The following is a 13384-nucleotide window of genomic DNA, read 5'->3' on the forward strand; positions in this document are numbered from 1 at the left end:
GGACTTGAGCTGTGGATTGACACTTAGAACCTATTGCACTTGTGTGTAATTATTATCTGTTCACTGGTCTGGGTTTTTTTGGTCATTATTTTTCAGCTTGTTAAAACTGTCTTTAAAAACCTCTGAAAAACTAATAGTTGACCACTGTCACCTGTCTTCAAGCTAAGTTAAGCACTGCTGAGATTCACAGAGAGTGAAAGCTCTGAAAAGGCAAAACCACCTCAAATTATTTTCTGTGTGCTTACTTGAGCTTTTGTATCTTCACTCATATGCTTTACATGTCTGACAAAAGTGTTGTAAATCATAATTACTGATAAAGTCTTTTCCAGCTGATCATAAATACAGGCTGGCAGTAAAAAGACTCCTAGAGATGTTTTGCACGATGGTTTTCTGTTTGTATAGATGAGCTCTGATCTAAAGCAGGAGTTGATCTTGTAGAAAACATCTCTGGGCAGAAGCTTAGTTTAGATGGGCTTTGGCCTCATCATTAAGCCAAGCAGATACTACCTGTGTCAATGGAAGGATGAGGGTAGAAAATAGGTAATTGGAGAAGCTTTCTCAGCTTCAGCCTGCACTAAAATAAGTGCCTATTGTTTCAATCTCAGAGCATGCAGTTTCTGGTTTGTTCCAACAGCACATACTTTCTAACACTGACTCCTGAAGGAAATGAGAAGATTATTTCTGGAGTTCTGTACTCAATTTTTTATCATGTCTGATGGGAATAAAAGTGTTCAGCTATTCAGATAACTACCATTTGCACTATTGATGAGCGTAATAGATGATGTAGTCAAGTATTTTAGTTGTTGAAGGAGTGTAAGTAACTTCAAATCAAAAGCAGGCCTTCAGAATACATAGAAAATGGAATTACATCTGTTAAAATGATAATTAGAATGAGTTAACTCCATTTTTACCTGAGAATCAGAGGTTGCTTTATGGCTGGTATATGTTACAGGTTACTGCTAGAATGATGAGGCTATTCTCAACATCTGCTTTAAGGAGAGAATTGTTGCCCTTAAAAGATAGTGAAGAATTAAATGATATATCAAAATTCAAGTATGTGGCTGAGAAATAAATTCAGAATGTAGCTCTGCTCTACCAGTGACACTACAGCAAAACTTACTCCTTCTCCAGTAGCTGTTGAAAAAAAGAAGAGGAGGGAAGTATGGCTACTACTGTATTAGTGATTTCTATTATAGCAGCACTAGGTTAGTTTTGTCCTGCATTTTAAGTGCAGTGCAAGATTTCCATTCCTACAAAGAGGTTTTTCTATGTCAGGGGTGAATTCAAGTTCTGTTTTTCACTTCAACAATATTATCGTGAGTAGACTACATTTTGTGTGACAGTGTTGCAGGTGTTTCTGTGCTGCTGATTGAATAATTGGTCTCTGTAGTGTTCTCATTCTTCCGAGGCTGCAGATTGCATCGCATTATTGCTTTTTAGACACATGCATTAATGTTTTAGAGTAATTAAAAGTCCATCTTCTCTATTTTAAGTATTTCATGATTGCTTAGAAAGCAGGGTAGAAGAGGGGCTGGGATGATAACTTCTCTATAGATTTCAGTGCATGTTCTTGCAACAGCCAGGAGTGTATTCTGCTCCCTCATTCAAGGAAATAAAACTTAAGGTTGAACCAAAGTAAGATTGATTCAATCCATCTAATTCTACCTGAAGCCTGAAGAGAAACAAAGCTTGGCACAAGTCAAAAAATGCTGTATTTGTGGATTTGGGTATCTTGCATGTTTTCACTTTGCATCTCTTCCTTTGGGAAGCTTCATAGAAATCCTGTTAAGTGCTTCAGTTAATACGATCAGTGATGATGTATTAAGTATTGGGAAAGAAGCCAATAAGGGCCAGCAGAGTCATGTTTATTCTGTTTAAAAAAAAGATATACTTCACTTTTCAGCAAAGATGTCCAGGAAGCTAAGTTTGCCAACTGAGTTAAAGCCTGATTTAGGTAAGTTTACATAGTTGATTTTATTTTTACTAAAACTGTTTAGAAGAATGTTGAGTACATTAAAGTCTTACATTACATAACCTATCATGACTTTTTTTTTGTGTCTATGTGAAGCATAGAATTAAAATCTTAATTCCACTCTTTCTGGGGGCTCCCAGGCACAAAATGTCATTGCTGTCATCATAAGGTAAGCCTGCAAGTTTAGTACGTGGCTTATCACACTTGAGGCATCTGCCACTTACTTGATGTGCAATAATGTAATAGCAAAAACATGACTAAACAGGTAATGTAAGGAGAATTGCTACATGTTGAGAACCATCTGATGCTTTTTAAATTGACAAAATGAAATATTTTAAGGATAATTGGGATCTGTTGAGGTTCAGTCAACAAATAGTTGGGCATAGATTTATAAGTACTGTCTTGTGACAGTGTTCTCTCCATGAAAACTGCATACAGCTCTTTGGATGGATGAGCAGTCTGAAAGCTTCATTTGGCTTCAAAAAGCACAGTTACTTTTACATCTGAAGCAGTTCAGTTGTGAAGTCTGTAATGGCTGAAAGTGAGTAGATCTGTTGAGTTTTTAGTGCTTTGACTGTCAGCTCGTGCATCAGACCTAGCTCCCCTCTCTTGTTCTCTGAAGATGATGATGGCAGCTGTAGCCTTGTAGCAGTAGAGTCAGCCTAAATGTGAAAGCTGTCTTCTGCCCACCACAGACTGATCCCCCTCCTGCAGCAGAGTGGCTGCCACAATCCCAGCAGAAGACAGACTGGGATCAGACTGGCAGCTGAAGAGTTCACAACTGCTGCCAGCAGGGCAAGATAGCCTGAAACTGCTGGATTACTCTCACCTACAGTTACAGCTTGCCCCAGCCTCACCAAATGTGAGGTTGGCAGGAGCACTCAGAGATCCTTTTGCCATTGCCATGGCAAGGATACAGGTGTCTGACAATTTGACCTCTCTATTTACAAGCGTTCAATAAGCAACTTTTGAGACAAATCCAAAACAAAGTTGCAGCATTTTCTGGTCAGTTAGAAAATGTCCTGTTAGCTAATTCATCTCCCTTGTTTGCATCTCACTTTGTTTTCTTGTCCTCTCCAAAGTGAGCAGAAGTAGCAAATTCCCCCTCTCTTGTTAGCTGTCTTGTATGCTGTTGCAGGCTGCTGTGATGGCTCTCATCTGCAGTTGGGCAAATTTTCTTCATTAAGTCTTAATTCTTACAAAATTCACTTCCTCCTTTTTTAAGCTTATGCTGTGTAAAACCAGGGTTGTTTCTGCTAATCGCTGCCCTTGGTGTTTTTCCTCCTCTTTCTAAAACTCTTATACTGAGAACCAGTTCGATTTAACTTTGCTCTTGTTGGCACAAAATGCAGAGAAGTTTGATTTATCTTTTCAGTCTGTTCCTGTTCCTCCTTAGGATATTTACTAATGGTTTGGGGAGGGTTTTAGTTTAGAGAAAGGTTTGTCATGCTTTGCAAACTGGAATGCATTTCTGCTTCAATGCTTTTCAAGTCGTTCTAATTTTACTCTTATTTTACTCCTAGTTCTTTACTCCATTTTTTTCACTCCTAATCTTTGAAAGTATTAAGTACTTAAAAGTGTTCTGGTTTTTTTTAATGAAGACTGGAGAGAAGAGAGAGCTGAAATTCTTCCAGTGCTTTCCAAGCTGAAAGAGTTTCAGCATTTTCTGTGTAGTGTTTACAGTTCTTTCTACTGAAATAATGAGATCTAATTGTTTTTTTTTTCATCTCATTTCTGGTATACTCCAACTACTTTGTACGTTCTGCATTAGAATAGCCTTTGACTGGTTTTGCCTCACTTTGCAGGTGTGGATGCTCACACTTAGATGCCTTATTTTGTTCTATGCAAAGTTCTCCTAGGTTTTCAGGTCTGTAAAGAATTTCCTTAGGCAAACGTAATCTTGTTTGCTTTGGTTTACTTCTACCTTTTCTACTAGCAGGATAACTTTTGCATAATGTTCTTTGGAAACTGTCTGCTGGCTTGCATTATTTTGTCAGTTATGTGACCATAGCTGCTGGCTCTAGCAGACGTACTCTCCCAAGTTCCTTATCCCTATAATTTTCATGTCTTCTTGAAATCTACTGGTCCATGGTTGTTCATTCAAATTACCTCTCTGTCTTTAGATCTTTAACCTCCCTGAACAGCCAAAACAAAATCTAAAGTATGTTCTCTATTTATCCACCACTTCCAAACCCAGAAGCATCTTGAAAATACTCTCCACTGCATTGTACCCCTGCCTTTCAGTGTTGTCATCCAGATGGTTAAGGTATCGTTGCCATTAGGTTGTCCTGTGGTTTAACTGCTCATAAGAGCTTCATCCTTCTGATGAAGTAGTGTAGTGGCTCATCACACTCTTGTTTCTTCCTCTTCATCTGAAGCTAATCCATTAAACCACAAATTCTTCCTTGAATTCAGGTGGTGTAATATGCACCAAAGCATTTAAATTCTTTACCCTCATTTCTCTTCTGGACTATTTGTCCACTCTCCACAATACTCATAGTGTCTAGCAAGTTCTTTTGTATGGGATTTTTTCCCCCTCTGTCTATGCTAATAATTCTGGAATTTGTAGAATTCTTCAAATCAAGAATTCAGTGAGCACATTTAATTTTACTGCATTTAGCATAGGCCTGTTCAGACTGATTAATCCATGTTAGAGTTGTGAAGACATGAAGCTAGTATATATTCAAGCATCTGAAGAGGTTGTGGTCATTAGAGGAATTATAAGAACAAATAATTATTTTCACTGTTTTACTCTGGATCTGTCTTTTCTTTTTAGTGTGAAAACTTAGAATGTCAACATCTGAGTGGTTGCCTTTTGGTTTCTTTCTATAATCCATGTTTTGCATTTGACTTAGTTAAAATTTATCAGAACAATAATTTCTCTGCCTTTATTAGAATGAGACAAGTATGGACTGAGATGGAGTGTTTGTGCTGAGTAGTTGTCTGTGTTTAGTCAGTTCTAATCTAGTTTGTGTGCTTTTCATAGAATCAGTCAGGGTTGGAAGGGATCACAAGGATCATCTAGTTCCAGCCTCCCTGTCATGGGCAGGGACACCCTACACTAGATCAGCCTGGCCACAGCTTCATCCAGCCTGGCCTTAAATACCTCCAGCCATGGGGACTCAACCATCTCCCTGGGCAACCCAGTCCAGCCTCTCACCACTCCAATGCTCAACAACTTCCTCCTCATGTCTGCTCTGAACCTCCCCACCTCCAACTTTGCTCCATTCCCCCCAGTCCTGTCACTCCCTGATGTCCTGAAAAGTCCCTCCCCAGGTTTTTATAGGCCCCTTTCAGATCCTGGAAGGCCACAAGAAGGTCACCTGGGAGCCTCCTCCAGACTGCACAACCCCAGCTCTTTCAGTCTGTCCTCACAGCAGAGCTGCTGCAGCCCTCTGAGCATCCTCCTGGCCCTTCTTTGGACACACTCCAGCATCTCCACATCCCTCCTGTAATAGGAGCTCCAGAACTGGATGCAGTACTCCAGGTGGGGTCTCAGCAGAGTGGAGTAGAAGGGGAGAATCACCTCTCTTGCCCTGCTGGCCACACTTCTCCTGCTGCAGCCCATTTTCAGATGCATGTTAGGTATTCTTTTTAGAAATGTTTACAGTGATTTGTCAAAGTTGGCATCCTGATGCTTTGTAGAGCTCTTTAGCTCTTAGTCCTGTTTCAAAGATCCCAATTGCATCTCTGTACAAAGATCCAAATCCTTTTTTTTTCCTTTTTGAGTCATGATATAACTTCTCTCAAACTCTTACTGGTAGGGATTATCATTCTACTTGTGATGGTTTGGGTGTTCCTCGCCCCCCACACTTTGAAATTGCCCAGACTAGACTCAGCCAGCTCTGGAAATTTGAATGAAGCTTATATTTACAGCTAGCACAATATACAAGCAGATATTTACAGTGTATACAGTTATAGACAGAGATATAGAAGATAAAAGGTAATGCAGAAACACAGCAGCCCTCCCAGAAACCTGAGTCCCCAGGAGGGGCTCTCAACTGCCTTTCCACCTTCTCCCACCCCTCTCAACCTTACCCCAGTCCCAAGGAAGAATGGAGGTTCAGCCAGGAGGTTAGGAAGCAGAGTAGATTCATCAGAGAAATGGCAGTGAGGCTAGGGAGAAGTGCAGCTCAGGCAATGCCCCAAGAAGCAGTGCCTTATCTATGTTTGGATTCTTGTTTTTATACCTCTCAGCAAGCCTATGAGTGAAGTAGACATCACCCTTGTTTCCCTTTCACAGCCTGTAATCTAGTTCTTCTCACCAAAACACCGTATCTAGCTTCAAACTAGCACAGTGCTCAACTTTAGGAATGATGATTTCCAGTGAAGTATGAACTCATGAGCACACAGCTAAGTTGAGAGATGCTTATGTGTTAAGCATTACCTCACATACTGACAGCACACAGCTAGGGTGGAGCAGCATTTTTACTGATTAGAGGTTTTGTTCATTCTCTGCTTTGAGAACCTGACTTGCTAAGCAGTCAGCAAGATGTCCTGGTAAGTGTTAGTGCCACTGCTGGCCCTGCCCTGCATTGTTCAAAACAGAAATCTTCACCTTTGCGTTCCAGTTCTGGGGCATGTGGTGTTTCTCTTGCTAAAGTCTGGGTGTAGGTAGTGTGCAGCTATCCTCTCAGACCATACAGTCTCATGAAGTGGGCCAGCATGATTGTGAGTTGTTGCAGGCTGTGCATTGCCATGCTGTCTGGGTGGCACTGTAGTTCCTAAAGTAAGGTAGTTGCCTCTTCCTAAGGCTGTTAAACCACGTTCCACAGAAGCCAGTATTGTTTAAGCTGATCAGAGAATTCATTGGCAGTGCAGCTTGTCACTCTGAGTTTTGTTGGACAATGGCTGTTAAGCTCTCTGAAGAAGACAGAAAAGGGCCTAACAGTTGCTTGCAACAATGCCCTAATAGCAGCAGTCTCTGTTCAGGATACAATGATGAAAACTGGGCCAGAAGGAAATATGGCTAAGGAAGAATACAGGAGTGCTAATCAATAGGATGGTAATTAGTACCTGTACATTAAAGGGGCCGTTTGGGGGGGGGGAATCTGAGTTCTCTTAATCCATGTGGGGTTTTTTTGCCTTCTGTTTAACGAATGCTGCCTTCTTTTCAGATGTGAAAGACAACTCTTTCAGCCGGTCCCGCAGTTCTAGTGTGACCAGCATCGACAAGGAGTCCCGAGAGGCCATCTCAGCTCTTCATTTCTGTGAGACGTTCACAAGGAAGGCTGATACTTCACCTTCCCCCTGCCTGTGGGTCGGCACCACGCTGGGTACAGTGCTCGTCATCGTACTGAATCTGCCCCCAGCAGGAGAGCAAAGACTCCTTCAGCCAGTAATTGTTTCTCCCAGTGGTATGTATAAAGCAGGCAAGCTAAAGCATACTGCAGCATTGGTGGTGGTGGTGTTCTCTGGGTGTTTTCTTTCTTAAGAGAAACCTTTTCTCAGTTGTTAATTAAAAATTAATATTTACTCCATTGATCCAGTTCCTAAGGTTAATAATCCTGATTGCTTACCTCATGAGAGTGGTGAGAGCCTGGACTGGGTTGCCCAGGGAGGTGGCTGAGGCCCCATGGCTGGAGGTGTTTAAGGCCAGGCTGGATGAGGCTGTGGGCAGCTTGCTCTAGGGTCGGGTGGCCCTGCCTGTGGCAGGGGGGTTGGAACTGAATAACAAGTTAACCATGGCACAGCAGTGTGCCCCTGTGGCCAAGAAGGCCAATGGGATCCTGGGGTGTATTAGGAGGAGTGTATCCAGCAGATCAAGTGAGGTTCTCCTCCCTCTCTACTCTGCCCTGGTGAGACCTGTGTTCAGTTTGAGCCTCCTCAGTTTAAGAGGGACAGGGATTTGCTGGAGAGGGTCCATCAGAGAGCTACGAGGATGATGAGGGGACTGGAGGACATGGGTTATGATGAGAGGCTGCTGGACCTGGGGCTTTTTAGTCTGGAGAAGAGAAGACTTCGAGAGGATTTGATAAATGTTTCTAAGTATCTGAGGGCTGGGCAGGAGTGGGGGGACAGGCTCTGCTCACTGCTCCCTGGGATAGGACAGACAGAACTTCAGCAGTTAGCAAAAATAATGCTCAGTTAGGGTAATATAAACAGTATAGCTGAGCTGCTGCACTGGAGCTGTAACAGTGGGAGAGATCTGAGCTCTTTTAAAAAGGCAGTTCCTTGAAATAAATGTTTGCACTTCAAGAGTTTGTTTAGACTCTTCCTCAAAGCAAGAAGAGTTACCAACTGGATTTGTTTCGTAGAAGGGAGCGCTTAGAAGCTGATAGGTCTGCCTTGTCTGAAATCAGTCATTTCAGTTGGGTGTAAGCTGCAGCACAGGAGGTTCCACCTCAACTCAAGGGGGAACTTCTTGACTGTGAGGGTCACAGAGCACTGGCACAGGCTCTGCAGGGAGGTAGTGGAGTCTTCTTCTCTGGAGCCTTTCAAGGCCTGTCTGGATGTGTTCCTCTGTTGTCTGTGTTAGATTGTGTGGTCCTGCTCTGGCAGGGGGGTTGGACTCTATGACCTCATTAGGTCTCTTCCAACCCCTAACATCCTGTGCTCCTATGATCCTTGTGGTCCCTTCCAACCCTGACTGATTCTGTGATGACTAGGGTTTTAAACTTGCAAAGTTGAAAGTATTATCTCATGTAATATAAAAGCACTACTCTAATGTCTACCTGCTGAGAACCCCATGTTTGCTAACCTTAGTGTAGCACCTGACAGTCATTAAACAGAGATGAAAGAGGAGAAGTATCTCAGATGATGCCTTAGGTTTTTTAGTCACGAGGTAATAAACTTAATTTTCCTGAATCATTAAAAGGGAGTAGAAATTAAGGGTTGTATATTGAGCAATTACCTTTAAGTTTTAGTGATAAAAATATCCCTTTGGATTGCTGGGAGAGGTTACTTTTTAGGTAGTTGTAGAGAGCAGTGAGGTCTCCTCTCAGTCTCCTTTCCTCCAGACTAAATCCCAGTTTCCTAAGCTGCTCCTCCTAAGGCTTGTTCTCACCAGCTTTATTGATCTACTGTATGCTTGTTTCAGCAACTCACAGAAGCAGCCAGGTTGGAAGAGACCTCCAAGCTCATCCAGTCCAGCCTAGCACCCAGCCCTAGCCAGTCAACTAGACCATGGCACTAAATGTCCCATTTAGTGTGACTCCACCACCTCCCCAGGCAGCCTATTCCAATGGCAAATCACTCTCTCTGTGCCCTTCTTGTAATGAAGGACTCAAAACTAAACACAGGAAAAGAATGCAAGAAGATACCATTTGTGATGCTGAGCTTGGCTACAAATGTTTATTCCATCTTGACTTGCTGAATCCAAATCCTGAGGTTTTGTTGAATTTAATAGCAGTGTGCACACACTTCACCCTTGAGCATGTTTTTGAATGTGTGTGCTATTGCATGTGCTGGGCTTTCCCTTTTAGGTATATATCCAGAGGTTTTGGTGCATTTGTTTTGCCACAGAGACATGCCTAAGTTCACAGGATATTAGGGGTTGAAAGGGACCCAAAGAGATCATCAAGTGCAACCTCCCTGCCAGAGCAGGACAATACTACCTAGCACAGATCACAGAGGAACACATCCAGACAGGCCTTGAAAGTCTCCAGAGAAGGAGACTCCACAGCCTCTCTGGGGAGCCTGTTCCAGTGCTCTGTGACCCTTACAGTAAAGAATTTCCCCCTTGGGTTGAGGTGGAACCTCTTTTGCTGCAGCTTACACCTCATTTGTCCTACCTCAAGGAGCAAGTGAGAAGAGCTCCCTGTTCTTGCTTTCTTTTCGTTGTAGCTTGAAAGACAATTTACAAGAACTGTTGTAGAAATATGTTTAATTTATTTTTTTCCTTAGGAACCATCCTAAGGCTAAAAGGGGCAATCTTGAGAATGGCTTTTCTGGATACTACAGGCTCTTTGGTCCCCCCAGCACATGAACCTTGGAGAGAACACAACGTTCCTGAAGATAAAGATGACAAAGATAAATCCAAAAAGCGACGACCTGTCTCAGTGTCCCCCTCTTCTTCTCAGGAAATCAGTGAAAACCAGTATGCAGTGATATGTTCAGAAAAGCAAGCTAAAATTATCTCACTGCCAGCCCAGAACTGTATTTATAAGCAAAACATAACAGAGACTTCTTTTGTTCTTCGTGGAGACATAGTGTCATTGAGTAACAGTATCTGCCTTGCATGTTTCTGTGCCAATGGACATATTATGACTTTTAGGTAAGACCTGTTTGACAGTGACTTAAATATAGAAAGCAGAAATAGTCTTCTGTTGGGTAAAAGGGTTCCTGTAAGAACATCATTCTTTCCCCCAGTTACTTTCACCCCATGTTGATGAATGTCTAGCACTTGGGACTGGCAAAATGTGATTGTGCATTCCTATTACTTTGTACCTTTGCCACGCTACAAAGTCTACCAGTTCAGCTCAACCTACTACTGGTTCAACAACTAGTTCCAAATGTGTGATAGAGATCTGTGAGTTGATAAAGTTTGTTTCAAATGTGAATTTGCACCCTGATGGATAAAACTGCTGAGTCAGACCTCCAGCTGGTACTTGACCACAGCTCTGCCCACACTTTTTTTTTCCCCAGTTGTTTGCACTTGTGCCTCAAGATCACCATTTTGTGTAGCTTGCTCACGTCTTAAAGGCTAGCAGTTGTAGTAAAAATCATCTGAAGTGAGGAGTTTCAGTTCAAACATGTGAAAGTACTCACATGTCACTTAGATAATTTTAACATGTCTTTTCTGTTAAATAATTCCAAATGCTTTCATGCACTAAAGTGTAGATACCTACACCCTTGCACCTACATTTTTTTAGTCATGCTTAATGCTAAGAAGTGTTTAGGTACCATATATTGAAACTCTTATTTCCTCAGAATTAATTTTGCTTTAACTCTCTTTAACTTTGTGTAGAGGTAGCTATATTATAGATGTTGAGTTATGTTGCATAGGGAAGCCAAGCTCCCAAAGAGTAACTCCATTTCATAAGCATGAGTTGCTGCTGGGAAGTGGACTTAATGTGATGTTTTTGTCAGAGCACTGTTAACATACCCAGGGTGCCCAGTTCTTGTCTCCTGGTATAAATGTAGATGGGATTTATCTGTTACAGATTTGTTTGATACTATGAAAATGCTATAATGGATGTCATGCTTGTCTGTTCTTATAGTTCTGGTTCATCTTAAAGCTGTAAGGGTGTTTTATGCTTTCATCAGAGGAGCATTTCCCTGTTACCAGGTTGTTCTTAGCAGTATTCATCAGCAGAGCCATTTCCCTGTTACCAAGTTGTTCTTAGCAGTATTCATCAGCAGAGCATTTCCCTATTACTAAGGTATTCTTAGCAGTATTCAGCAGCAGAGCCATTTCCCTGTTACTAAGTTGTTTTTACCAGTATTTATCAGCAGGGTGTTTCCCTGTTACCAAGTTGTTCTTAGCAGTATTCAGCAGCAGAGCCATTTCCCTGTTACTAAGTTGTTTTTACCAGTATTTATCAGCAGGGTATTTCCCTGTTACCAAGTTGTTCCTAGCAGTATTCAGCAGCAGAGCCATTTCCCTGTTACTAAGTTGTTCTTAGCAGTATTTATCAGCAGGGTATTTCCCTGTTACCAAGTTGTTCCTAGCAGTATTCGTCGGCAGAGCATTTCCCTGTTACTAAGTTGTTCTTAGCAGTATTTATCAGCAGGGTATTTCCCTGTTACCAAGTTGTTCCTAGCAGTATTCGTCGGCAGAGCATTTCCCTGTTACTAAGTTGTTCTTAGCAGTATTTATCAGCAGGGTATTTCTCTGTTACCAAGTTGTTCCTAGCAGTATTCATCAGCAGAGCATTTCCCTATTACTAAGGTATTCTTAACAGTATTCAGCAGCAGAGCCATTTCCCTGTTACTAAGTTGTTCTTAGCAGTATTTGTCGGCAGAGCATTTCCCTGTTACTAAGCTGTTCTTAGCAGTATTCTTATGTTAGTTTTGTGTGTGACAGAAGTGGCATTCTCAGGGATGTACTTGCAAGAGAATATTATGGGTTTCTTTTTTACCTGTAAAACTTGACTCCAAAGGCATATCATCAGTTCTCTCTCTTCATCATGAAGTCTCCTGCAGAGACAATGCACAATCTGTAAAATGCAAGTTTAACCTTTACAAATCTACATCTTCCTTTTTCATTACTTTTGGCTTCTGTTTTTTCTAAACTCTGCTTTTTCAGAGTTTAGCAATAATACCGTGCAGATGGCATCTGCAGCAGAATCTGCTTAATGTATTGTGTGGAGATTTGAAGCTAGCATCTTATGTAAATTAGGGGGATTATGAAAAGTTGCCAAGGGTTTTTTTGGTCACCTCTTACTTGCATTCGTTATTATTTTGAGGGGCATCCGTGTTTTGTAGCAAGAGCATTGTTACAGTCTCAGTGTCCTGCATCTGTTCTTTGGTACCTTGATGCAGTAAGCACTGCAGTTTGTATGTGCACAATCAGAAAATAAAAGGCAAGCAAACTCTACAGCAGGATAATTGCCCTCTTGAACTATGTGCTCAGATAAAAGAGGTGGACATGATTCATAAGATTGAAACTACTGCATTCTGTTCTCCTTTGAAAGAATACCCCTGCATATTTCAAAGTGTTCTTGAGGAGAGATCTTTCAGACTTGCTTATTTAGTCTAGAAGCTCTTCAACCTGAGAGAAGAGCTTGGATGCTTAATTCTAAGTCTTTGGTAGACACTCTTGGCAAAAATCTTTGTTAGTAATTACAGAATAATGCACTAAGTGAATCTGTGGTTTACCTGCTTAGAGTATCATTTAAATCCTGCTTTTAGCTGTATCTGTGATGCATTTCACCTCTGAGGTGTTACCTTCAAACATCTAGTACTTCTGGTTTGGGATTTTCTAATTGCACTCACTGATAGCCTTGTTTGTGGTACTTACACAGAATACTGGCAGAAAAAATGATCTACTGATGCTTAATCAATAGAACTGATTTTAAGCAGTTCAATTTTGAATTGATGTTTTAAAATGTTCGTTTAAATTAGTATTTAATTAATAGTAGACAATCATACTACAGTTAATGTATTTTTTTTATGATTCTTTCTAAGTTTGCCAAGTTTAAGGCCATTGTTGGATGTATATTACCTGCCACTGACCAATATGCGGATAGCCAGAACATTCTGCTTCACCAATAACGGACAAGCGCTCTATCTTGTCTCACCAACCGAAATACAGAGGCTCACTTACAGTCAAGAAACATGTGAAAATCTTCAGGTAATGTATTATTGAACTACTGTTTCCTTTATAGATACACTCTGAGGCTCTTGGTTCTAGATTCACAATGCTTAGAGTGATCAAATTTATCATAAAGCTGAACATGTTTGCTTTTGTGCTTTGATTTTTCTCACTATAGCATCAGGTTCAGGATGAATCAATTCTGCTCTTCTTAA

General features: G+C 41.3%; 1 protein-coding gene across 4 annotated transcripts in view; it reads left to right on the top strand.

Moving 5' to 3' along the window:
* STXBP5 (syntaxin binding protein 5) overlaps positions 1–13384 on the top strand; it is a 131157-nt gene that overhangs the window by 107093 nt on the left and 10680 nt on the right. For 2 of the 4 annotated variants that reach the window (XM_064158271.1, XM_064158272.1), the window contains 4 exons: positions 1904–1954; positions 7090–7329; positions 9818–10187; positions 13043–13208. In XM_064158271.1, coding sequence (XP_064014341.1) covers positions 1904–1954; positions 7090–7329; positions 9818–10187; positions 13043–13208 — 827 coding nt within the window. The remainder of the gene's footprint in view (positions 1–1903; positions 1955–7089; positions 7330–9817; positions 10188–13042; positions 13209–13384) is intronic. The other 2 variants (XM_064158274.1, XM_064158275.1) reach the window with 1 other exon arrangement.

The sequence above is a fragment of the Pogoniulus pusillus genome, chromosome 18 (genome assembly GCF_015220805.1).
Source record: "Pogoniulus pusillus isolate bPogPus1 chromosome 18, bPogPus1.pri, whole genome shotgun sequence".
In the NCBI taxonomy this organism is placed as follows: domain Eukaryota; kingdom Metazoa; phylum Chordata; class Aves; order Piciformes; family Lybiidae; genus Pogoniulus; species Pogoniulus pusillus.